Source organism: Harpia harpyja, chromosome 2 (genome assembly GCF_026419915.1).
Source record: "Harpia harpyja isolate bHarHar1 chromosome 2, bHarHar1 primary haplotype, whole genome shotgun sequence".
Classification (NCBI taxonomy): Eukaryota; Metazoa; Chordata; class Aves; order Accipitriformes; family Accipitridae; genus Harpia; species Harpia harpyja.
Window position 1 is genome coordinate 18,928,815 of NC_068941.1, and position 25,231 is coordinate 18,954,045.

Genomic DNA, 25,231 nt, shown 5'->3' on the forward strand with positions numbered 1-25,231 from the left:
GTGGCTGGAAAGCTGCCCAGCAGAAAAGGACCTGGGGGTGCTGGCTGACAGCCGGCTGAATATGATCCAGCAGTGTGCCCAGGTGGCCAACAAGGCCAACAGCATCCTGGTCTGTATCAGAAATAGTGTGGCCAGCAGGACTAGGGAAGTGATCGTCCCCCTGTACTCAGCACTGGTGAGGCCGCACCTCAAGTACTGTGTTCAGGTTTGGGCCCCTCACTACAGGAAAGACATTGAGGTGCTGGAGTGTGTCCACAGAAGGGCAATGAAGCTGGTGAAGGGTCTAGAAAACAAGTCTTATGAGGAGCAGCTGAGGGAACTGGCATTGTTCAGCCTGGAGAAAAGGAGGCTGAGGGGAGACCTTATCACTCTCTACAACTACCTGAAAGGGGGTTGTAACAAGGTGGGTGCTGGTCTCTTTTCCCAAGTAACACGTGATAGGATGAGAGGAAATGGCCTCAAGTTGTACCAGGGGAGGTTTAGATTGGATATTAGGAACAATTTCTTTACTGAAAGGGTTGTCAGACATTGGATCAGGCTGCCCAGGGAAGTGGTTGAGTCACCATCCCTGGAGGCGTTCAAAAAACGCGTAGACGAGGCACTTCAGGACATGGTTTAGTGGGCATGGTTGATGGTTGGACTTGATGATCTGAAAGGTCTTTTCCAACCTAAATGATTCTATGATTCTATGAAAAGTGGACATTACCAATGCTATATAACCAAGATATGGCTTAGGAAGGCCATGACAATTGCTTCTATAACTACTGCTTGAGAGCACACTTAAATATAACTAAAAACCCCCAAAAGTTCACGGAAGGAGTTAACGTTAAAGGCAGTAAGCATAGATAGTTAAGTTCACTGGTAGAAGTTCCTTTCCTTTTACAACCAAAGAAATTACTTACTGTCAAATACCAAGAATGCAACGTCAGTTGTGGTGCTCATCAGCCAAGGAACCAGGTAGGCCCAACTGCATCAAAGCCTGTTTTTTAGTCAGAGAAAAACTGTTAGCCAGCAGTATTGGCGCGTAATGAACTGCCAACATGAAAACCCACATTCTTTAGCATTACCAGGTTAGAAAAGGGTATAAAAATGGATTGAAGAAGTAGTAAAATATTTCAACATTTGGGGATCTTAGGCTGTTTTCTCACCAGATAAGGTCAAGTTCTGCTCTAGTAGTCATTCTCTCCTTGAGAAAGATGATTTAAATTGGATTTTGATACTTCATCCTGTTCCACTGTCCTCATCCAGCACAACTTAAATCGTTCTTTTCTGTCTGCTTTCTCTATATTGGTATAGCCTATTCTTCTACACACTGTCAAATTCTGCTGGCTTCACACTCTACAATGACACTTACAAATCAAAGAAGAATAAACAAAGGCACATAATTTCACACTGCATCATCGTGGATGACCATACTCATGTTCAGAAAGTGAAACTGTAACAAGCAATAAAAATTTACTCCTTGTGATGATATAGAAACATGTTACTCATTAGTTACCACTCCCATGTTTAAAATGTTTATTCAGCTGCAAATGTTGCGTCTTTCCAACAAACGCAAAACAGCTTTTTTGGTGGTAAATAGCAGGTATTTATTTGAAATGAAAAAAATACTTCAGTACCTGAACTATTGCATTTAATCATGTATTGTAATTGTGTTACTCTACCTTTTTGCATTGGAGACAAATATACAATGAACATTCAGATATCACAGATTGCACACTAGATAGTAAATCGTCAGGCCTTTTACGCAACCACCAAAAAACAGATATTGGATTCTGCAATATAGTACAAAATTCCACACTCCAGTCTTAGCCAGTTATCTTCAATTTACTCCTGATGCTGTACAAATAAATGGCCATTTAACTAGGGCTTACAAGTTAATAACAGGACAAAAAAAAAATATACATTGCACTGACACAAAAAGTCAGCTGTGTTAATAGTCATGCAACAAGTAACCAAACTTGCTGAAATTAAAAATACTTTCTAAAAACAGTTTTAACTGCATAAGTATTTTATACACAGTTCATTTACTGAAACAAAAAGAGTCTTTAAATGATACAAAGCAAATATAAGTTTCTACCAATTTTATACATAAGAAAGTGCAAAATAACTTATCTAAAGTGTTTTGCTATCGAACTGATGAATGTTGGATGGAGGCAGCCAACCCCCTCTCATAAGCATGACATTACAGTTGCACACTACATACGAATGTTAAGAGTACATGAATAAGTATACTACAAAGAACAAGGCAGGAGAAGACGTGAGGTACTTGCAGAGAATACAGTCTACTAATGTTAGTGTACATGAGTATATTTTTGCTCAACAGATTTTTACATGGAAAACAAAGCAAGAATTTGCATTAGAAGCTTGAAAGAAATGGAAAAAACCCCACTCCCAAGTAGTCAAAACAGTTGCCCACAGCACCAGCTGCCAGAGAAATATGAGCAGGTGTGTTTCTTTCCCCTCCACCTCCTACAAGCAAGAAAGTGGTTTTTGGAACAGCGCAACCGAAGAATTAAGTCAGAGGGCTGTGGTGATTTGTTTGCAAAATGTAAATTGGGACTAACCTCTGCACTACAGAATTTGTAAAGAATAATGACCTTGATTTTTTCAGTAAGCTGCCAAACATCAGAAGCATAGAACAACACCCGTACAACGTGCTGATGTAGCTGAACACGGTCAACTACCTCTTTACTGACGGCCCACTATCTTCATGACCCCACGTTAGTACTATATGCCAACTGTTTGCTTTAGTGTTTAGATTATGTCAGTGTTATGGTCATAAACCTTGTTTTTATTAGGGTTTCATTATATGGCTGTGCAAGTTCCAGTCCGTAGAAAAGAAGACTTCCTTAAATTTGGTTTTGATTTGAGATCTGGAGGCAAGGGGAAGAAAACTCTGTGGACTCAAAGACATTTAAAAGTTGTTAAAAGAGCCTTTTCTTCAAACTGAAAACGTTAAGGCCACTAGCCTGTCTTCTGAATTATGCTGGTTTCGCATCATTTTGGGAAGGGTGAAGGCAACGTTAGAGAGAACAGCTGAACACAGAAATTCCAGTGCTCCGCACATGCTTACTGAGGACCTCTTCTTGTTTTTAGGGACAAATCTGTCAGGGTAGCCATGCAGCACGGCTATTTGATCATCACTCTTTGGATCCAAATTTGGGTCAGCTAATCTCAACAAACCTGCATTTACTCAACAGTGTGCAAGGGCTCTAGAAAAGCCTTTCTGTTCATTTGGGGACCTAGTATACATACCAAAACAGGAATATATCTCATTTTACAGACCAGCACATATATAATAAACAAACATGTATCAAAATACATATTTAACCTTCAGTGCATAAACATGTGATACCAGGGTAAATAGTAAGTGGTCAGTATTAACAAATTATTCACTGCTAGAAGCTCAAATCAAGAGAAGACGGGTGTGCCCCCGCAGTGCCAAAGACCTTCTGGAAGAAGCTCACACCACCACAGAGGTTCTGACATTTTTGATGGTGCAATTCTGATGACAGTGCCAGTTTTAACCATCTGCTGTCCCAGGGCCAGAGTCTGCCCAAATCATTTTAAGTGAAGGATAATCTCATTGTCTTGAGTGAAGACACTTACAGAAGTACTAGCAAAGCAAAAGTGGGACCACTTGTCTTCTGTTGGTTTGGGTCATATCCTTACTGCTATTTAAAAGAATCCATTGTGAATATACCTAGATCTAGATCGGTTTGTCACCCATTTACAAAATATATACACATACGTTAAAAAACAAAACCAAACCAAACACCAGCCTGCCCCCTGCCCCCCCCCCCCCCCCCCAATACCCACTGGCAAGACCTCATTCAGAAATTAAGTCCATGGGCCTATCTGATGCACATGTTCCAATCCCAGTGTCTCTACTTCATTCCACATGTAGTGCAAAATAAATGACAGAGTAGTAAAAAAATACTGCAATTAAATTCATATTGGAACTTAAAAACCATAATGGAAATCTACTGCTGTCCTCAAGTTGATGCCATGTGCTGAAACACAAAGATAGCTCTTAGAAGCATTTCTGACATGACTAATAAATCACCCTGTTTTAGAGCAACGCCTATTGTTCCAAAAGTTTTTTTGCAAACAAGCTACAGGACAACAGCGGTTAAATTCTATGCACAAGGAATTCATTCTGTACCTATATGCAAGCCAATTGCTATTGACTAAAGAAGGTAAAAGCTGGTTCTTGCACTGCATGAATCAGCTGCTAATGAACATTAAGTAATTAACAAAACTGTAGCTCTGACATGTATAAAAGAGGCCTTATTAAATATGAACAACACTGAGGTGGTAAATAGTTTGGTATAAAATGCAACACAAGTGTACAATTTAGTTCCTGGTTATCTTACAGCTAGAATAAAATACTCCAAGTCCTATTCTCAAAAATGTTATCTTTTGAAAAAATCCATGTAATTCTATGAATAGCCTTACTTAAATTAAGATACTGTGGGCAACTGAAAGAACAAACATGCACAGACTGGATTTTTAACAGAAATACACATAATGCCTTCGAGTTTTCTGGTTTTTTTTTTTGTTTGTTTGTTTTTTTTTTTTTAAACATTCATATTTAAATTGATAGATGAGATAAAGATGCCACACAAAGTATAGTGGTTAATCTGAAGTCCCATGTAACAGGCAGTTAAGTTCATATTTAGATAAAAAGGCCGTTACACCTATTTACAATATACACAGTTGCTTGCGAAGAAGGCAGATTTACAACTATCTTCTAAAAAGCCTTCCCCTCCCCCTCCCCCAGATAAAGATGACTAGATCTACAAAAACAAGACAAGAACGGGTGTTGAGGATAAGTGAGGACTTTCTTGATAGCCACGTCAACATAGGTTTAGGGGTTGACAGTTCTATTGGATTTGTGGTTATTAATCATGTCTTCCTAGGCTTTGCTCTTCACTTAATTATGCTGTTAGCCTCATTTACCTTCTGTCAACGCAAATCAATTCAATGATCCCTTTTTACTTTTAGTGCTTAAAACTCAGTATAAACTTAAGTGTAAACAGACAATATTCTAATCCCTTCCAATCAATGCGTGATACTCTCACTAGTTCTTGGAGTGACGGTGGGGCTGGATGGGGTCTCCATTTGACAGGACCCCATCAATTTCTGGGCCCCTCCTCTGAACCCCGCTCATGCTGCAGGTTGTAGAAGCAGTTCTGGCAGACTCTGACTGGTGACGAAATCTTCAGACGCTTGATTTCAGACTGAAACCTACTGCACCTGTAGAAGAAAACAAACATCACTGTGAACACAGGTCTTCTCCCAACCTGGCTATTTTCTATCCAGGTGTGGAAATTATCATCATGACTCCAAATACCAGAAAACTGTCCAAACTTATCTTGACAAAGAAATAAAATGCAGTGTGGCAGAAGCAGAATTTAACTTGCATGATCACTACAGAATCAATGCAATGACTCTGTGTGAGAGGTAACTTAAAAACAGCTATTGTCACCAGTTTAGACTCAAAGTATAGCTACTTGAAGACTGACAAGAACAACTAGTTGCTGCAAAAGAAGTTTGGGGTTTTTTTCGTTTGTTTGGGGTTTTTTTGCTTTTTTTTTTTAATTTCTTTGCTAAGTTCATTTGTCTAGAGTTTTTCCCAGATGGGCGACAGGGAGGTTTTCAAAGCTGCAAGCAGATTTCATTCCCTCCTGATATCTGTCTTGCTAACTGAATTTATAAAGGGGCTGGTCTGTCTTTTCTAATTCTTCCCTGGAAGTTTTGAGAGTTTTGATGCTTTTTCTTCATCAGTTCTGTTTTGGTAAAGGAAAGCTCAGTCTTTCAGCAGAGTTCTGCAGTATGAAACAGCTTTACCCAGCTTAAAATTCTGTATGGAAGAGCCCAAAAGAGACTGTTGGCTGACTTACTTCTGGCAGAACAGCTGTCCACAGTTCCTGCAATGGTGACGCCTCTCAGTGAGTGAAAAACGGACTGCACAGCCCGAACAGCTGTCTCCCCCCTCGTCCTTCACCCAGTGATCAGCTGCAGATCGGCCAGGCTGATCACTTACGGACCAGCTGAATACTCTGCCTCGACCATCCCCAATAAGAATTCTGCTGTGATCCCTGCAAGAAAAGCGCAAAAGCATTCCTGCAACAACTCTGGCACAGTAATGTGCAGACATTGATGACCAATTTTACATGTCAGAATACGTAATACGTTAAACTACCAGCATAGTAACTAATGCGCAAATTAGCCTGGTCTGACTGAGAAACGGAGCTATAACAACACTCTATGTAACACAGTGCAGCTGAGTGAGTCTACTTATTTTATGCTTTTTTTTAAACTCAGTCCTTGAACAAGGCTGCCCTACACAGAAGGACCACAAAACAGCATTATGCAAAGAACAATAGCTGGTTTGTACCACTTCCCACTGACAACATTGTAACAAAACGTTTTAAGCAATCGCTTGCGAGCTACTCACTTAGAGATGCCGAGTGCAGTGATTTCTGCTGGATGTGCGTTGTCTTTGCGATCAAATGCTGTGTGCATAGTTAGTTTGCTTCTAAACACCAACTGACGCTCCCATCTGTATCCTAGAAATGAGTGGGAAATAGGAGGGGAAAAAGCAAATTTGCTCATTCTCATTTTTGTTCCCTTCTCCCCTAACATATCTGTATGTGTGACTTCGTAGAAAGAAAAAAATCTCCCCACCCAAGATAACTCTCTATGACTCAAGTTTCACTCAGGGAAAACACATTTTTCAACTACTCCCCAATGCATGTAAGAAAGGAGAGGATACAAAACAAGGCACAGAGCCTCCAGTTTCTGTAAGTCCCACTGTAAGTGGGAGCTGCAGAGAATGGTGACATACACAGGGAAGCCCTGTACGAAAGCCTGACAGGGCTGGGATAGCTTCATTTTTTAATTTTTTTTATTTTATTTTAATGATTTCATTTTATTTTTAAAGTCAAGACTCAGATTTCCAACTGTCATTAATTTTCTTCATAAATGCTCATTTTGGGTAAGTGACTAAGTTTTGATGACATACCAGTGTTTTGGCTGTTGTTCAGCAGTACTTGCAGAGTGTCAACGTTTTCTCTTTTTCCCCACTCTGCTTTGCACCCCAAACCCCGTCAGGAGTTTGGAGGTGTGCAGTAAGTTGGGAGGGGACACAAGCTGGACAGCTGACTCAAACTGACTGAAGGGTTATTCCACGCCATGTAACACCACGCTCAGCAATAAAACTGAGAGGAGGGTTTTTGCGGGAAGGCAGCCATTTGCTCAGAGACTGGCTGGTCATCATTCTGCTTATGGGAGGTGGCGAGTGATTGCCTTTGTATCACTTGTTTTGTCTTCCTCTTTCCTTCCCTTATTAGACTATCCTTATCTCGACTCTTGAGTTCCCTTGCTTTTGTTCCTTCTATTCTCTCCACCATCCTGCTGCAGGGGGTTGTGGTGGTGATGGCGAGTCAGCGGGTTAGCTGCTGGCCAGGGTAAATTGACCACAGCTTCTCAGGAAAAGCTTGAACAACATGCAATGTTTGCACACAATTTTTTCTCTTTGCTGACCATTTTGGAATTTATCAGCCAACCCTGCTCAAAGCTGCATAGACAGAAAGATGCTGCCTTATGGGTCAGTGCTGACAGCACACTTATCTGACAGAGGAAGTGTGCCCAATTTCTTTTACCTGGCTTAAGCTTGCTGTAGTGCCGTGCTTCAGCATAGCTAGGGTGCGGGTGGTTAACCTGAGCATGGGGATGCATTTTTGCTTGTCCCTCAGAATAATTCACAAAGATAAAGCCATCTTTCTCATCCAAGCTGAGCTGGTCTGACCAACGCCTGGAGTCATCAGAGCCGCTGTCTGCTGACCATGCTGCTGCTGCTCTGTTTGATGATGACCTAGGCCTGTGGCTGGTGCTGCCTGGTTGACTCTGGCTCTCCTGCAGTTTTGTGTCCTGGCCTATGCATGGATCATCTGCCTCTGATTCACTGCTGTCCTCTTCGTGGGCTTCCTGCCCTGGATTCACCCAACAGGAGAGAAGACATTGTTAGCAAGGCTGCTTATAACCTGAGCTTTTTCCGTGTTCTGCTGTTGCACTACCTACAACCCAATAGGTACCACCACAGCATGACTAGAGTGGAACTGCATGCAGGCATCTCAAAGCCTTTGCAAAGATTCAGCTCCTGCCAGGAATCACACTATTCATCTTTTTTGCACTGGCCTGTCAGAAAACAGCACTCCTTAGCTGAAGCTATTTCCTATGATAGTCCATCTGAGGTAGGCTAGGATAGACATGAGTAAAATTTTCAAAAATGCTCAAGTTAGCAAAACCAAATCTTGCTGCCTTTCAGCAAAACTTAGACAAGTAAGCACAGTCAGCTATGCTGAAACTCCGGCTGACTGAGAAACACAATGCAGATTTGCTAATAACAGGTTTTGTTAATACAAAAAAGCAACTGCTGAAGATATTTATATTCCTAGTGACACCGAAAAAAAAGGAGCTGTATTTATATAATAATTACTAATGAGTCTCATGCGATCCCGATCCAAATCCAGATCACATCTTCAATATGAAGAGGGCAAGAGGAAGATGAGATGGCTAAAAGAAACACCCATCAAGCACAGACCAAAATCTTCTGACCAGGGAAAATGATATGTCCAGCATTGCCTATCTAAACAGCATGCTGTTCCATCAGCAGATTTTTTTTTTTAATTCTTCTGTTACGTTATAACATTTGAGTTCACCAATAGCAGAAACAACCACACACAGAAAAGTTCAGTCTTAACAGAAAAAAAAAAAAAGCTATAATGGGCATGATTTTTTGTTACTCATAGCAGTATGAAACTACCATAAGCAAGGTGGTGAACAAAGAACTCAGATACTCTATTTATTATGCCCACTGGATGTCTACTGTCTTTTGAGACAAAGTCTCCATCGTCCATTCTGCACTGTATAACCATAGGATTTTACCTACATATAGCAAAGATCACATAAAAGGCAAATACAAAACACTTGTCAGGAGACATACCTATTTGTGCTTCTTGACAATCCTCTTGCATTTCCAGCATCTCCACAGGCTCTGGAGCTGGTGTTTCTGGTACTTGCAAGAACTCCATCCGCCAGAACTGGAGGGACAGGGGATAAGCAAAGTGGCACGTACTGAACTCTTAGCTTTCTTCTGAGCTACTTCTAGAGTTAAGATGGCTTATTAGAACTGTGCGTTTGCACTGGTAGCACAAGAGGTAGGTTACATCTCCATACTAAGCCCTGTTTTCGGGGGCTAGATACTATAAGAGCACATCTGTGTTCATGCCTGAATCACAAGTGAACAAGTCTTGTGCTGTTATTTAACACCTTAGCTGTTCAAATAAAAAAATCCACTCCACATAGCAACCTGAGCAGCAGACTCTGGTTAAGGCAGACCCAGGACTGCACACAGCAAAATACTGAAAATCAGGTTAGACTCGCAGTGATCAGAGATGCCACTAAGTTCCTCTTTTCTTTCTAGGCAGCAAAATGAATTGTCTCAAGGTGTGTAGAACAAAAACGGTGAACAAAAACTACAATCTCGAGGCATGAAAGCTAGTGACCAAAAAGTGACCAAAATAGAGCAGGAAGGAAAATATATGCTGCTGATTATTGCTAGTTACCACATCACAACAGGTGCATCAAAAAGGAGAAAGAAAACTGAAAGACTGTGTAGGAATGTCAGCTCACAAAGAGTTTTCCATGAATCTTCAATGTCCATCTAACTTGTGGACAGGATACAGTGCACCACCCTGTGCAGAAATGGCACAGCTGGTTCCAGCACCAAAACCAGTCTGCATCATCTACCCAGCCTGGACTCCTTCCTTCCTGCAACACTAATTGTTCAGGTAGAGCAACCAAGTATAGCAGGACTGCTTTTGGTACCGGCCAGGACACTGTGTGTTGGATAAACATGACTTCTGTAACTACTACTCCTACTAAGGTGTAAACTTATTTTTCCAAGCAGTGACTCCTGGTACTCACCCGGACAACTCCATCTGAATGTCCCGTTACTATGACATTCTGGGTATCCCACTCATTCATCTCTGACACAAAGCAACACATTATTTGCTGGCTTCGGCCAGTGAAAGTGTTTACGCTTGCGGTAGGGCTGCCATTAATGCTCCATACATGGATGTAAGTGCCAGCACATGATACAATATCCCCCTGCAAAGACAAATAGCACCTTCATATTTCAATAAAAATCTCAGGTTTTCTTCAGCAAAAATATAAGCCAGGCTCATTTTTAAGTCAAGTTCAGCCATCAAGGCTGGCACTTTTCAGGATGTTCTATTCAAGCTGAGTTTGGCCACCTAACAAATCTTTAGGACGATACGCACTTTTTTTAAATTGTACATAGAAAACTAGACTTAATAGCAAGCTATTTGTTGTATTTACAGCATACAATGAGTAGACCAATTCCTCCAGTTTTCACAGCATAACAATCCAACAGCGTATTTTCAGTACTTTCCCTTCAGTTTTCAAAGACTCCGCTCATGTTGACTCCAGTCTTTTTCACAAACATGTATCACCTTAAATTTCATTTGCTTCCTTATTGGGAAAAGAGCAAGAGATGGTTCAAACTAGCGCAGAGGGGAAACAGGAGCTGCAGTCTAGAACACTGGCAACACTACAACCATCAGACTACTAGCAGCTAATGAACTGTGCCTCTTGCTACCCCCTCCTTGCATTACAGCCCCATTTTGTCTTGATTTCAACCACTACATCTGCTCCAGTTGCAGCATGGTCCATCCAGCCCTGATGGACCAGCTACATAAAGCTTCAACTCAGGCAAATTCTTTGACATGCATGGGAGCTGGATAAATGGCAACCTGTAACTTATAGGACCACCAGGGAGACAAGCTTTTAGGATATGTCTGTTTCCACTACAATTGTCACTGCAGCTTCATGCAAGGTTATCTTCTGCTTCCTTTAAAATAAGCGTAAAAGAACAGAAGTCAACCAAGGTCACATATCAAATCTTTTGTTAGCTCCTATGGCAGGTTTGACAACCCACTTTGAACACCACCCTACCTATACTGCTGCCAGCACTGTTAATGAACCCTTCTGAGCTTAAGCTGCTCTGCATGGAATAAACCCACACGCGTCTCCGGACAAAAGATGCAAATTATGCCCTAAACCAGCTAAGTCGTTTTCAGATGAGTTATACAAGTTTTGCCAAACTAACAGAAGAGCCTAGTTTGTTCTTCTTCAGTTTAACGATTTCTGACTCTTGCTACTGTTCCCACTGCACATTGGTGAATGGTATTTGGTTCTTACCGTTAATTCATTTATACAGAGTGCTGAAACTGGAGCCCTGTGACCTCGAAGCTGTGTTAGAAAAGAGAGTTTATTCAAATCCCAGATGATGCAGGTGCGATCCCGTGATCCACTCACAATTATGTGATAAGCTAGTGATGCTGTTAAGCATGTGACAGTGTCAGTATGACCCAGTAATGCCTGCAAAACAAAAGTCAGGAGGAACAAGCTGCTATCAGGAGAGAGCACAAAAATTACTATATTAAACCCACTTATCTGAAAAGATTCAGATATTGTAAACATAAATATCCTATCAGAAGATCCAACTGACTTAAAGTTTCCAGTTGGCAACTATTTTCATAATTGAAAATGATAGGAGCAATATGTTTTTCCATTTAAAAAGTACTCTCACAAAACCATATTTCAAGGGTCTAATGTTATATAGCCTTCTACTGAAAAAAAGAACCCCAAAATAAATTTCCAACCCATTCTGCATCCTCCATCTGCATCAGTAGCCTATTTATAGGGTCAGTGTGTGTTCCAGGCTGCACCTGAAATTACATTCTGAAAACAGAAATTCTTTGTAAATATAAAATGGCTTCTATATAAACTTCTGTTGATGTTTGAGAAAAGAGAAAAGAGACAAGAAAGAGCTGCAACCAAAAAGGCAAAGTCAATTGCAAGGAGGCGAAAATTACAAACGTCTACTTGTATTAGACCCCACTTTTACATTTTAGGCTTCACCTAACCCCTGGAACAGGAGTCTGTTTACATACAACACTACAATAAAGCAGATGATTTCACAAAACATACCTGAATAATTTTGTTAACATCGCCACCAAATTCCCCATCTCTCCAAAAAACTCCTGGTAATCAACTATCCTTAAAAACGATGCAATTTTAAAGATGCATTTTGCCCACTTTCAATGCAGATCAGTACCTTGACAACTCAGTTCTCCAAAGGTCTGCTGGAGTCATGGTTTCAAAGCTTACTATGTGAGCAAAACCCCTTTCATAATTCCTTTCATCTTGAAACATAATTTATGTAAAAGGCATCTTTATTGTATTTTACCTGTTTCAGTGTAAGGGCTTTAGCTTTTTCTTTGGAAATGCCCATTTCCCACACACACACCGCTGTGCTTGTTCCTCCAGTGATAACTAGTTTGGGGTTGGGGCAAATGGCACACAGTATCTGACCCCATTCTGACAAACATTCATAAACAATTACTGCCTAAAAATAAAGAAAACCAAAGAAGAATTACTTGAAGGATTAGTGTTTGGTAGGTTAAAAATAAAAACCTGAGTGCTACCCTGCACACTGGACCATTAAAGTAACTAAGATATCGCTGCTACCCCCTTATGCAGTTTTTCCTCAAACAGAAGCAATTCCAGCCTCTGCCATAAGACACCTCCCGAGAGAACATGAGAGATGAGCTTTAACTGCACAGATTCAATTCATTCATGTTTTGCAGACCTGGTAAAAAATTATTTTTAATTGATTTATGTCATTCTGCCAGCATTCTGATGAAGCCCACCAGATAGGGAGCAATAAAACATACGCAGTACAAGCTTATTTCATTCACATGTGAAATAAATCTCCATTGTTAGATTTTTTTCACTACTGAGTACTAATTGCTTTTGGTACATTCAGCACTGAAACAAATCTCAGATTACAAACCTTGTCTGACTCATAGGTACCCAGTCTACAGCTGAGGTCTGCGTAGCCCCAGGCAAAAGTTTTATTCCATGTAGGTGGGATGAGAACCTTATTCTGTTCTACTGCCAGAATGCCTTTATCAGTACACACGATCTGTCCCACAGGCTCCTTGAGCTCTAAAAAAAGAAGATGGGGTTATGTTTTACTGCTAGCACAGACAAATACTATCTCATCCCATTAAATACCTGATGCAAATACTATCTCATCCCATTAAATACCTGATGCTCTGCAAAAGCAGGGTATCTGTATTGGCTATGTTATACAAATCTTTGTTTCAACTGCAACGATGGCAACTTTTGCTACATTCCTAACAAATGCAGTGCTAAGCACCATCAGTAGTGGTGAGAACACTCTGAGGATCACAGATAGCTCTGATCCTACCTGTGATGCTGTACAAGGTGTTCTTCAGAGAAGATGGCTGTGGTCATTAAAAGTGGGTGTACACCATTTCTGGCACAAGTAAAAATAAGTTTTTGGTACAGATTTCAACATCTTGGCTAAGCGTTCCCAGAGGCTACATTCCTGACTACAGCCTGTGGTGTCCTACCTGTTTCCCCCCAAGCTTTGCAAATACAGATTAGTGCTTTCTAATTTCCTGTCTTAGAGTGTAGCCCTGCTATGTCCTGTGTATTAGTACATCCTTCTCTCTTTACAGCAGGCAGGCACAGATTCATTTAATCAACTAGTTAAGAAATCACTGTATGGCATTTGCCTGCCTCACACACAATTAACTTTTTGTTCAGTCCAATGTCAAATATGAAGTCAAACCCCACCTCTTTTCATCTCAGTGCAGCTACCAACACCACCCTTTCCTGCCAACATTTCTCAGTATTTCTTGGCACTGTGATAAAGAATCCTTCTGCTACAAAAACCACAAAAATTGAGGCTATCGCAGGTCCAGAAGCAATGTACCCTGAATATTATTTAATAAAATTAAAACTTTAAAGAGGCGCTTGGGCCCAATTTTATCCCCCTATTTTAAAAAAGTTATGTTAAACTGGCACAGATTTGGTGCTTCCTAAGCATACTTTAAGGTAGCTAAGAACATAATGCTGTAATCCCTACAGCATTAGGATATTTTAAATTTGTTTTTCTCACAGAAGTACACCCATTAATAACATTAGAACTAAGCAAAACATGGAAAAGGACGATCTTGCTGAAACTCTGAATGCTCTGGCAAAGAAACAGGAATAATTACCATGGTTTTGCAGTTTACCTTTCACTGGGGCAAGAGATGGCCGCAGGTTGTCCAAATGATGGAAAAAAATCTTGTCACTTGTGGAACCAGGGGGCACAGAGGTTCCCACAGCCTCTCCATTCAGTCGGCTTCTAACACGCTTCGGTGGGTGTGGTTTTTTAAAGAGCTGAAATTCATCAAGAAATTAATTATCATCAAAAATTACAGGTTTACAAGAACACAAGCTTAAAAAGATCATCAGTATGTCCAATTTACCTTCTAAAAGTTCTGCAGGTCAAAAAATGTTACTTAACTGTTCTCAGTATTCACTAATAAGTTATGGCAACCATTTCAATAAGACTTCAACAAATAATACAAAATCCAACAAGGACATAATGAGCAAAGTATTTTTAAAGCTACCTCCAGCTGCAAAAGCAGTTGAAGTGAAGCAAGCAAAAATTGGAGGTGGCCAGGCTACCAAAGAACACAGTAACAGCATAGGTGGGCATGTAATTGGATCGCATATGATAATCACGCACAAGAAACACGTCTTAGCACCTCATCATCTTCTGCCTAGATTTTCATTATGAGTGACTGAATTTCCATTTTACTGCTTCAGTGACCATTCCTGGTATCTCAGTGTTAAACAAGCTGATCATTGCTTCTAATAAGCCATGATCATCAATGATACACACTAGCTTTGTCACATGATAAATTCATAATAAACATCATCTTGGATGGTAGATGCTATGTATTATAATATGTAAATGACAAATATAAACATTGAGTGCTATTTTGTAAGGTTTCAATTATTCTTTCACAGAGAGGCTATTACAGCACTGAAAGGAGAACTGAAATTCCAAGGCCGAAAGTTATTTTTTCCTTACAGCCCTTTGAGATGTGTGACCTCTTGGCCTATCCATAACAGAGGGAACATGCATAAGCCTGAGGTAGCTGAGCTATGAGCATGCACACACATTTCTACAGCTCACATCTACACTCTGGGTACAAAGGGTAACAACAGGCCCATGTACCACAGCTCTCCCTGAACTACAGCATGCCTCCCGTCTGGCTGCGCTGTGAGAAGATAGAGAGAGAAGGCACATCATACAGTGTCCACATGGACAACTGATCTCAAAAAATGCCAGTTCCAGCAAGAAACCCACCCCTTCTTTCCTCCTTTGAGTGACTGTTTCTCTTGCTTGTTCATTCTGCTCTGCCCCCCCAGGCTGTGGCTTCTCAGGACCCTTGCAGAGTTTGCAAGAGCCCTCTTCCAAATGCAGTACCAGCTTGGAATGTTTTGCAGGACAACTTTTTAAAACGGGAAACAGTAGTGGAAGAGATGGGATAAAGAAGATGTAGTCCTCATGTTACACATCCATGCAGCAAAGGAGTGAAAAAGCGCACAGCAGCCACGTCACTGAGATAGCCTGCCCTAGATCCCCTGTGGAAAGTCACACAGGGTTATAGCAAAACTCTACAATTACACAGAAATGTGCTGCAAGAGCACTGACCATCAAAAATGACTTAAGGAAGGAGTTTTGATTTCCCCAAGTTTATTGCTGTCTGCCTATTTGCTCTAGCAAAGCATCATGCAATTTCTGGTAGAGATGATGAGATCATCATAGGTTTGTACCTATGCCTGAACATGCCTAACAGGCATTTAAAGATTCAGGGAGATCCTTGGACTCAGCTGCAATGCTCTTCCATTTCCCTGCTCTCAGCCCGTCTTTATCTGTTCATCTGGCTTTAGCTGGGCCATGTCTGATTATCATCACAACGCAGTGATTGATTACTACTTAAGAGGAGAAAACCCCACAGCCACTACATATTTAGATTACTGAGACAGCGTAAGAAAGGAAAAGGAGAAAAGCAGCCACAGAGGCATGGTGGTGCATTTCTTCCCCCTCTCTGGGCTGATCTATGAACTCGGGAAGTCTTGCTAGGCCTTAGCATAAGCATAATGAGTTGGGTGGTTAAGCGTCCCTTGACTATACCAGGAACTCTTGCATGGCTAAGACAAGGAGTTGCACTGACTGTACCAAGGACTCCTGTTGCCTGGAGGAGGCTGGGGACAGGAGTAGGGATAATTAGTCATTTCCTGACATATCTCAGTCCTCTCCTGACAGCCTTGGACCATCCCCTATCTGAATCTTAAGTCATTCTCCAACAGCCTTGGAGCCTTCCTTATCTGAATTGCAACTCATGCGAAACACTACCACCGCAACTGGAATCCCGGTAGTTTGCTGATGACTAAAGCCAGTCATCTCCCAAACCTATAAACAGTGGTACTAAGTGAGACCCTTTGATCTCTCCTGGACCGGAGCAGGCTGCAACCAGCATCTCCTTCCGAGTGGGACACCTCTCAGAGCTCACAAACTCTTCAGTTTGCAAAGATCAGAGGTCTGCCGCTGAAAACCAACAAGACTTGGGCTGATACTCTTTGCTCCTTGAGGCTCAACCCTTTGCCAGTTGAGAAAGATGCCGAAGCATTTCACGTAAATATTTTCACTGAACTTGAGGGGAATTTTTTAACAGGCGTACCTCTTTTACTTGCTTATGTATATCTCTTAGTGTCTTTCTGCATGTCTGTGTGTACTAACCTGAATATTCTATAGCAAGTATATTACAAATATTGATTATCAAACCTATACATAGGTTAGTGTCGTGAACTTTATTCAACTGTGAATGAATCTCAGGCTCCTATTATACTTATATTCCCTTTAGATATAAACCGTTGACCAAGTCTGGGACTAGGACTTGATCCAGCTGCACCTAGACTCCGACAGGAGTTTAGAAAGCAAGGGGGTCTTCTCCAAACCTTGTGACTCAACAGAAGGGTCTCCCCTACCTTATTACATTCCTGATCTCTGTACAAATCACGAGAAATCAATTCTAACTTGATTTTCCTTTGTATGTTTCTCTTCCACCCTACTGTGTCTTCGGTCTCTGTATACATAATTTTAGTTTGATTCTAACTTAATTTTCCTTTGTATGTTTCATCTGTGTATTAAGTAATAAAGTGAATCCTGCCATCAAATTCTGTGAAGTCGCACTTTTATAAATTCCTATTAAATCATTTTTGCTAATACCCTTGAAGGTGATTCTTTAAGTGGTCTAAACCACTCCTTTTTGCAACAAGAGGATAGATGAGCAGTTCTTAGCCTTCCTTCCAAGCAATGAGAGACAGATAGCTGTTAGTGGGTCCCCACAGGAAATACCCTCTGACTGTCCAGAAACATTATGTGCTGCTGTAGTCTAGAGTCCCCAACACGTGGGTTAGGTTCCTAGTGAATTGCTGAAGGTATCTGTGGTTTCTATTATACCTAGGATTGGAAAAATTCACCGACGACATTTAAAAGTTTCACTGGACAGCAAAAAACCCCTAAAGAAATGCCTAATTAAAAAAAAAAAAAAAAAAAAAAAAGGAGAGAGACAGAAACCCTCAACCCCCTCGCAAAACTCAAAACCCACACAGTAAAACTTTAGATTTAATATTACATTTAATAATTTAATGTAATCTCTTAAAGAGAACACAAACTTTAAAGCTGCACCAAAAATGTGTCTACATAGCTCCTTAACTATAGCTGTCCCACAAGAGTCAATCTTCTTAATTTAAATTTTGAGGTTTTTTTCAACAGATTCTTCAAATAAAACATGTGGCCAAGCCCTGCAGAATGCCATGAGACTGGTGTAAAAAAAATAGAAAGCCTAAGTTATTATAGAAATTATTTCATTACAGGATAACTTAAAATACCTAAACACTAGGCATTACTTCGAAGTTGCACTTTCACTGCTCCCCTCTGACTTTGCAGCAGGAACATACATTATTTTTTTTCTGATGCTGATTTTTAGAGTTGAACCATAATTTATTTTGCCTTTATTTTAAGGGTGCAAAGGGGAAAAAAAGACACTTCTAATCTCACAAGCAAAGCCCAAAGTTGACCATTGCATTTATGATGGAATTGTAAAGGATTTCACACCACTGGAAGAGTATTTATGGAAAAACACTCCCAGGAATTTTCACTCCTAAAAGACTTTCCTGTTCTATATTAACACATTTCAATTTGAGTACCATCTGGCAAATAAGAATTCTACAAAGGGTATACCTGCTTTGGTATCTGTCCAAAGTTATTAATGAATCCTATGGTAGCTGTCTCTTTTAATGGATCATTGATGTTATATATGTCCACTTGCCCCTCATAAAAGAGATGGTGAAAGACATTTACGGCTTCTACTGCAGCAGGACCTTGCTGTTTATAGCCAAAGATCAAGTCAATCCACTCATGCAGATGTGCACTCACAAAGTCACATTCCAGAGCCTGAAATTCAAAGGGCACGCATTAAAACTACGTATACCGGTCATCAGTTGAGTCTGCTATACCTGCCACAAAGAAAAATGCAGAATATACTTTGACATATTCTTGTTATGTTTTGATAAAGCTTTTCATTGAAGGAACTCTTGCCTCAACATACTCCCTAGCCAAAAAGGAAGGGGAGGAAACACCGGTTCTACAGATCTTTGCAACAATTAGCCATCAACCCAGAACTCATGGACTGGCTAGTAGCAGTGACTGCACGGACCGAGCTTAGATTAATATGCAGTACAAAGTCCCAACTGACGTTTTCTTTTGTCATTATTAAAATGCAAATTACCTCTCGATGAACCCTGATAAATTCACGAGGATCTCCTTTTGCCCATGGGGGGAGTATTACATCGCCGAGTTTAGTGCCATTTTGTTTGCAACCTATTAAAAAAAAAAAAAGAAAAAGAAAAATTTGGAGACAAGCACTGAAACTGCACTGCAATAGCAATGGTGACAAAAAATTATAATATACAAAAAAATCAAATTCTAACACCTTTCCTTTATAAAGCAAGCCATATCAGTCTTTTCTTTAAAATATGGTGTCATTTTTAAAAGTCAGGCAATAAAACATGAAAAATTCTGCCTCAGTTGTTCATGTAAGATTGCTTGCAGGACGAAGAATTCAGATATTCCTTGCTAGGACTTTTGAAGATGATGATAGTGTTTCAGCATACGCTCTTCAAAACAAACATTACCCTTCTAGCTAGAGGCATTGATCAGATTACTCCTCCTCAGTCTTCACAACTTCATAATGTACAGTCTGAACTCAAAACTTTTTATGTTTCCCCATCAAGTGCTCTTGGAATGTGATTATTTTGCCTTTATGCTTCTATTTAAGTAAATTTCTGCTTTTCTCTCCCTGTCATGGGAAAGACCCACTGCAGTGCATGAAAGTTAATGAAAACAACACCCAGTAAAATAGCCTTCCGCAATCACTGCACAACCAGAATCTTGTTATATCAGTGTAGCCTGCACCTAAGCAGACAACCCTGCTACCATAGCAGCTCTCCATTTTGCACCCAGAGGAATCAGCACAGCAAGGTTCATTTCCTTACCTCTTTTCAACTTCCTTGTTCTTATTCTGTGAGGAACACTGGAATAAATGTGCTAGCCCCAATTTAAAAGAATACATAATTTCCTGTATTTGGCATCTGTTTAGTATGTATATAGTAACGGCATGTCAACTGAGTGTATTCTGAAGAAAATACATCGCAGTACAAGACAGTGTAACAGCAAACTGTACTGAGAGGCCTTGGTGGAACAGTATTTCATCCCAGGATTTATTTTCTTATCCGTATCATTCTGTATCAAGGAATGGAATTATTGTTTTACCCATGAGAATAGCTACACATCACAGGAGTACAGGCTAAATATTCATTTCATAACAGTGAAGAGCTAACTGCTCTCCCCCACAAGCTTCACACCTAAGGACATTGATGATTCGCCTGGGCATGGTCTGGCCACATACATTCATCTGCGTCCCAGACAGCCCCCTTCCCACTCTGAACAAATGGTGGCATGTTACCATTACTAAAAATGTATTTGTTACAACTTCCCAATTATATTCTTGTTTTGTCGTTTGTTGCCAAGAGACAGTTCCATGCTTCCTATTAGCTCAGAGGAACATTAACAAATTTCAAAGCTTACAGGGGTACACAAGTACTAAGTACATTGCTCCAACAGAAACATTGCTTGCATCACCAGACTTTGAATCATCTTCTCTCTTTATCTGAGGGGAAGGGGAGCGGGATTCGTACGAATTAACACAATCAAAAATATCACATGGTGTTTGACAGTTGTTCATAACAAAACCTTTTCTACTGTTGTTCCAAATGCTCAATGAGAATTTCTAGGACTCTGAGGGTCGCAGTCCAAAATTATCAGATACAAAGCTAAGTGGACAAGACCTCAACATTTTTCCGGTAATGGCCATACTCTGAAATACACTTGGGAGAGGTTTTGCAGGGTCTTCTTTTGGTTTTGCTTTTGGTTTTGTAAGGTTGTGCTTCCAATCTTTTACAATACATTTTGAATAAAGGATTTGAGGCCATTAAAACCTATGACTTGATTAATCTTTATTATTGCTATTAGATTCACAGCACAGAGCTCAGAAAATAAGAGCTTAATGCCACTGTTAAGAGTGACACACATACTAAAGAACATGTATCTCCTATGGCCAATAGGTCTGAAATTTGACTCCTGTTGAATAATCACTCTCACAAAAGCTAACTGCGACATTTCAACAAAACCTTTAGGAATACTTTCAGAGGAAGTTCTAAAAATGAAGACTGTCAAACAGATTTTGCAAAGCTTAAAAAAATATGCAAAAAAGATGGCGAACACTGTCATGGAATAGCAAGTTGCATGGATCAAATGCAAACCAGAGAAACTCCAAGTAAAACCTGATTATCTGTGTGTTTTAAACTGGTAAAAAACCAAAAATCAACTAAACCATACTACTCCAAACAAAAATCCTTTTTGGGTATTTCAGTGTCTTGTTCAGTGATTCTAAGAAAAAAGTTTGCATTAACTGCTTAAAACGAACACTCACTGCTTGAGAAAATATCTTAAGTCTGATAAATCTGAAAAAGTAAATCTGACATATCACAGAGGAAATAAGAATTCCTGCCACACTCTTCCCAATGAAACAATGAGTTCTGAATCATTCAGACTTTCAAATATAATATTGAACAAACATGTAGTATCAGGAAGTACCAGAATTAGTCCTGCTTATGCTTTCATATCAGAACATGCAAGTCATCTATCATTTTCTCATGCAGTTAAACAGATCTTTTTCTGCCCATACTATGAGACACTTTTCTCATGCTGCACTGTCTGGCACTGCTCTCACACCTGTACCACTGCAATCAAGCTCCTCCTGCCTACCTACCTACCTAGGTCAAAATTGTTGGAATTGAGCAGGAACTCGGGGAGGTAGAAGAACTCTGGGATGAGTTCCTTCACGTCTGCCATGTTGTGCTTAGACGCTGAATACCAAGCCTCCCGTACGCTGTGAAACATTCGGTCAGCCAGGTCAAAGTGACCACCCTGTGGGACACAGTGAGAAGCATGTCAGCATCAGAGTATCTCTCAGCACAGCAGATTTTGCCAAGAAGGCAAATCAGAACATCCTCTGTCTAAAAGACACTACAGAGCATAGCATGTTTCTTTCTCTAACACAATGGATTTAAACAGCTGCATTACTTTTTGATACACAGTAATAGTAAACATAAAGCACTGAGATACAGATATACAGAATTTTAAGAGAGTCATCTAGTCCTATTTCAAAGTTTAGTCTCTTCCAGAGAAACACAAATCTTTTTGCCTAATGGCTTCTGTCTGGGAAAATATTTGACATGTAATATTACAAACCCCATTACCCATCAAACTGGCAAACAATTCCAGGCTCTGCAAATGTTTGTTTATTTTAACACTCAGTACTAAAATGGCTCTTTGGATAGACATATTGGTTTAAAATAACAATCTTTCAACACCTCCAGCAGAGAACTAAACAACTGGCATATGATCCTTTCAACAATAGACAAATAAAGCATGATGAGCAAAGCATTTTTCACAATAAAACTTGCTTTGGTTTTTGTCTGCTGATATTTTGTTTTGCATACACTTAGAAAAATGTTCAAACTACTAGAAAAAATGTGAATTCCATTACGTCTTTTACAAAGAAACATCAAAAACCTCCCAGGCAATAACAACTCTGCTAAAAATATTTCTTCTACCATATTTGATGAAAACAAAGCCAATTGATCGTATTTGTCACTTAGGTCTCAAATGTGCAGCAGGCAAGAAACACAAAGTGAGGTGATGTAATTTTTACCTGTAACCGTAAGAATATCTGAGTAAAAGGCTCCATCCGGACAAGATAGGAAGCCACTATCATGGCCGATGAATAGTGGGTCCCATAGTGATAAGCTGGGGTTTCCCCTGCAGAAGATTAAGAACCATAAACAGAACACAAAGCAGTTCGGTGACAGAATCAGTATTAACCAAAAAAAAATTAATTAGCGCCGCATTTTAATTACTCTGTGACCTTGGACGCATTTAAAATTCAAATTTGTAATTTTCATTCTCAAGAATCTGAAAGCTTTATGTTTTGTCACGGACACCACTTGAGTTTTGGCTGCAGTCCAGTAGCCCTAATTCAATGGCCTTCTGCAGAGCAATACTGAAAGGTTAGTCATTTTTTATTTTAACCAATTGAAATGTTGCAGCTCAGCTATGGCGATTTCTGCTGAAGAAACTTTTTTTTTTTTTTTTTTACTTTTAGTCTTATTGGTTACTGTGGAATTAAAGGCTTGGGCAGAAATATGTCTCAGAATTGTTGGCTACAGATTTTGTACAGCTTTTACTTTCTTAATTTCCTGGCAAAAAGTCTGCATAAATACACTTAGAACATACTGACTCATTTCTAGAAATAAATGTCTTTGCCACCTGCTGTTGTTTGATACAGAACAGCGCCACAGTAGTTAAATAGGCTTGTGTCTTCAACAAAAACACACAAGAAGAAACGTATCATATAATAGCTGCCTTGCCAAACATGCAAGTTTTATTTTCAATATATAAGGAAGCTCTAAATTCAAGAATACGTAACTTATTTGCATCTCATTCTGTGGGGTTTTTTAGCTAAGAAAATGCTGTTTCCTTAGCAAAAAAGCACTTAAGATAAGACATGAAAAAGCTAGAGTAGCGCTAATGCAGAAGTATTCCCATTCCTTTGGACAACTTATTTTCTTGCAGCAGCACTCAAACTGTGTTAGTAGAGACAGCTGGTTGTGTGCCTCATGTCCCTGCCCATTCTAGCCTTTAGACAACGTTAAACTGTTCTGAATGTGCACCTGTTTTGTCTTTATTTTTACATACAAACAAAAGCTGTCATTTGGATTTAAAACAAACAACACAGCAAGAAAACCAATGCCCCTTTGCTCTAATTTAGCATTTGTTGGAGAGTCACTAAAAACCACAGTGGAGTTCTGCATATCCACATCCAGACCTCTTGACCTATAATATAAAAATCCATGACTCCCTCCCATCATGTGACAGGCACATATACCCCCGCTCCTCCTGCAGGATGTATCATTACTTACCATTGGGATCTTCCCAATCTTTGTACCGTTTCTTGTACTGGGCTAACCTGTCTTCTGTTTGAGCTCCCATGGGCTTGGCCAGGTTTCTGAATGTCTTGGGATTGGTAAGATCCAGTTCCTTTAAAAATAAAACAGACACCAATTTTATAAAAAAATCAAAGACCAAACAAACTCTTTCAACACTGCCGATTACCATATTTAATACCACATACCTCCTAAGGCTGTCATCTTTGCTTTCTATACACACAGCAGATGCAATGTTGGATATGCTTAAAACAATCCTTCAGTCCCATCTAAGAAGTCAGTGTTTTTTATTTGAAGTCACATCTGGGCTCCGGATAATTTTTGCCCTGCTCCCCTCATCCTGTTCCCCAATTCCCTCTAATTCTGTTCTTGAATATTCGACATGCATGCTAACAATATTTTATGTTATGGTCTGGCTGGTAGCAACAGCTGCCCACAAAAGCATTAATACAATGTTTCATCTTTTTCAAAAGCAAATTCTTCACTGTGGGGCCAGATTTCATAGTAGCCCCTACCACAGTCTTCTGGACAAGCATGCTTTCTCTGTGGGCATAATGGCCTTCAGGATATTCAGTAGAAAGCTAATGCAAAGACTTACAGGAACTGCTGCAACATAGAGAGGCAACTGCCTTAGAACAAGCTATGTATCCTGGCCCTCACCTGTCCAGTAACATCCATAAAATCAGCACAGGCAAGGACCTGCCTACATGGGACAGCCAAGAATCTCTAATATCCTACTCACTGGTAAGTAGAAGGAACATGACAAAATAGATGAATGCAAACAACTGGCGATAAAGATAAGCCTCAGTTTTACTAAGGCAGTATGAGCCAGCTGTAATATTTGCAAAACTTCCAGCATATAAAAGATCACTGACAAGTCTGACAAGATATTTTATTTACCTCTGAATCATAGTCTGCGAGGATCCAGGGAAAGACAGGGTACTGCATGAGATCATTATAGGATCTGCCCGCCAGAGTGTTTAAGTGCATCAGGTACTGGAAGTTACTGATTTCTCCTCTCTTAAGGAAGACAGATAACAGCACTGTAAAGTGTTCACTTCACAACAATCAGATGTCTACACTGCCAGACTGTCAAAGCGTTCAGCTCTCCCCAAACATACAAAACTTACTTCAATATTACAATGCTCACTCTGTTTACTACAGTCCCTCCCCTTGCATTTTCAACAGTAGAACCATTTCCTATTTGATGATGATATCATGAAATACTACAAACTAAAATGCTGAGATACACTTTCTATAGTACTATATTCCACCTGTTTGAATAAGAGGATGCAACTTATGTGAACTGATTAATTACATATCACAACAAAATGTGGAATTTAATTAAAAAAAACCCAACCAAAATTTTCATACTTACTTCCCATCTTTGAGTAACAGATTTTTCTCCCACTAATGTGCTAAGCAAGCCAGACCTAATGGGAAGAAGGAAGTGCATTTTCTGACTTAGCAGTAAGATCTGCGTTATATCTTCACAAGACAATCCAAAGTTTTAAGATTAAAACTTGTAAACTGTCAGAATTAGAAAAATAGGGCTTTGTTCCTTTTTGCT

The 25,231-nt window shown here is 39.9% G+C and overlaps 1 protein-coding gene across 9 annotated transcripts in view; it reads right to left on the reverse strand.

Moving 5' to 3' along the window:
• Positions 1-1,494: 1,494 nt before the first annotated feature.
• WDFY3 (WD repeat and FYVE domain containing 3) overlaps positions 1,495-25,231 on the reverse strand; it is a 187,911-nt gene continuing 164,174 nt past the window's right edge. For all 9 annotated transcript variants that reach the window (XM_052772395.1, XM_052772380.1, XM_052772388.1 and 6 more), the window contains 17 exons: positions 25,040-25,094; positions 24,562-24,681; positions 23,638-23,755; positions 22,371-22,477; positions 21,430-21,583; positions 18,825-18,916; positions 18,278-18,490; positions 14,208-14,355; positions 12,953-13,107; positions 12,347-12,505; positions 11,296-11,475; positions 10,000-10,182; positions 9,017-9,113; positions 7,674-8,003; positions 6,467-6,578; positions 5,910-6,107; positions 1,495-5,262 (listed from right to left, as the gene is read on the reverse strand). In XM_052772395.1, the coding sequence (XP_052628355.1) occupies positions 5,142-5,262; positions 5,910-6,107; positions 6,467-6,578; positions 7,674-8,003; positions 9,017-9,113; positions 10,000-10,182; positions 11,296-11,475; positions 12,347-12,505; positions 12,953-13,107; positions 14,208-14,355; positions 18,278-18,490; positions 18,825-18,916; positions 21,430-21,583; positions 22,371-22,477; positions 23,638-23,755; positions 24,562-24,681; positions 25,040-25,094 (2,542 nt within the window). In that variant the 3' untranslated portion in view covers positions 1,495-5,141. The remainder of the gene's footprint in view (positions 5,263-5,909; positions 6,108-6,466; positions 6,579-7,673; positions 8,004-9,016; positions 9,114-9,999; positions 10,183-11,295; positions 11,476-12,346; positions 12,506-12,952; positions 13,108-14,207; positions 14,356-18,277; positions 18,491-18,824; positions 18,917-21,429; positions 21,584-22,370; positions 22,478-23,637; positions 23,756-24,561; positions 24,682-25,039; positions 25,095-25,231) is intronic.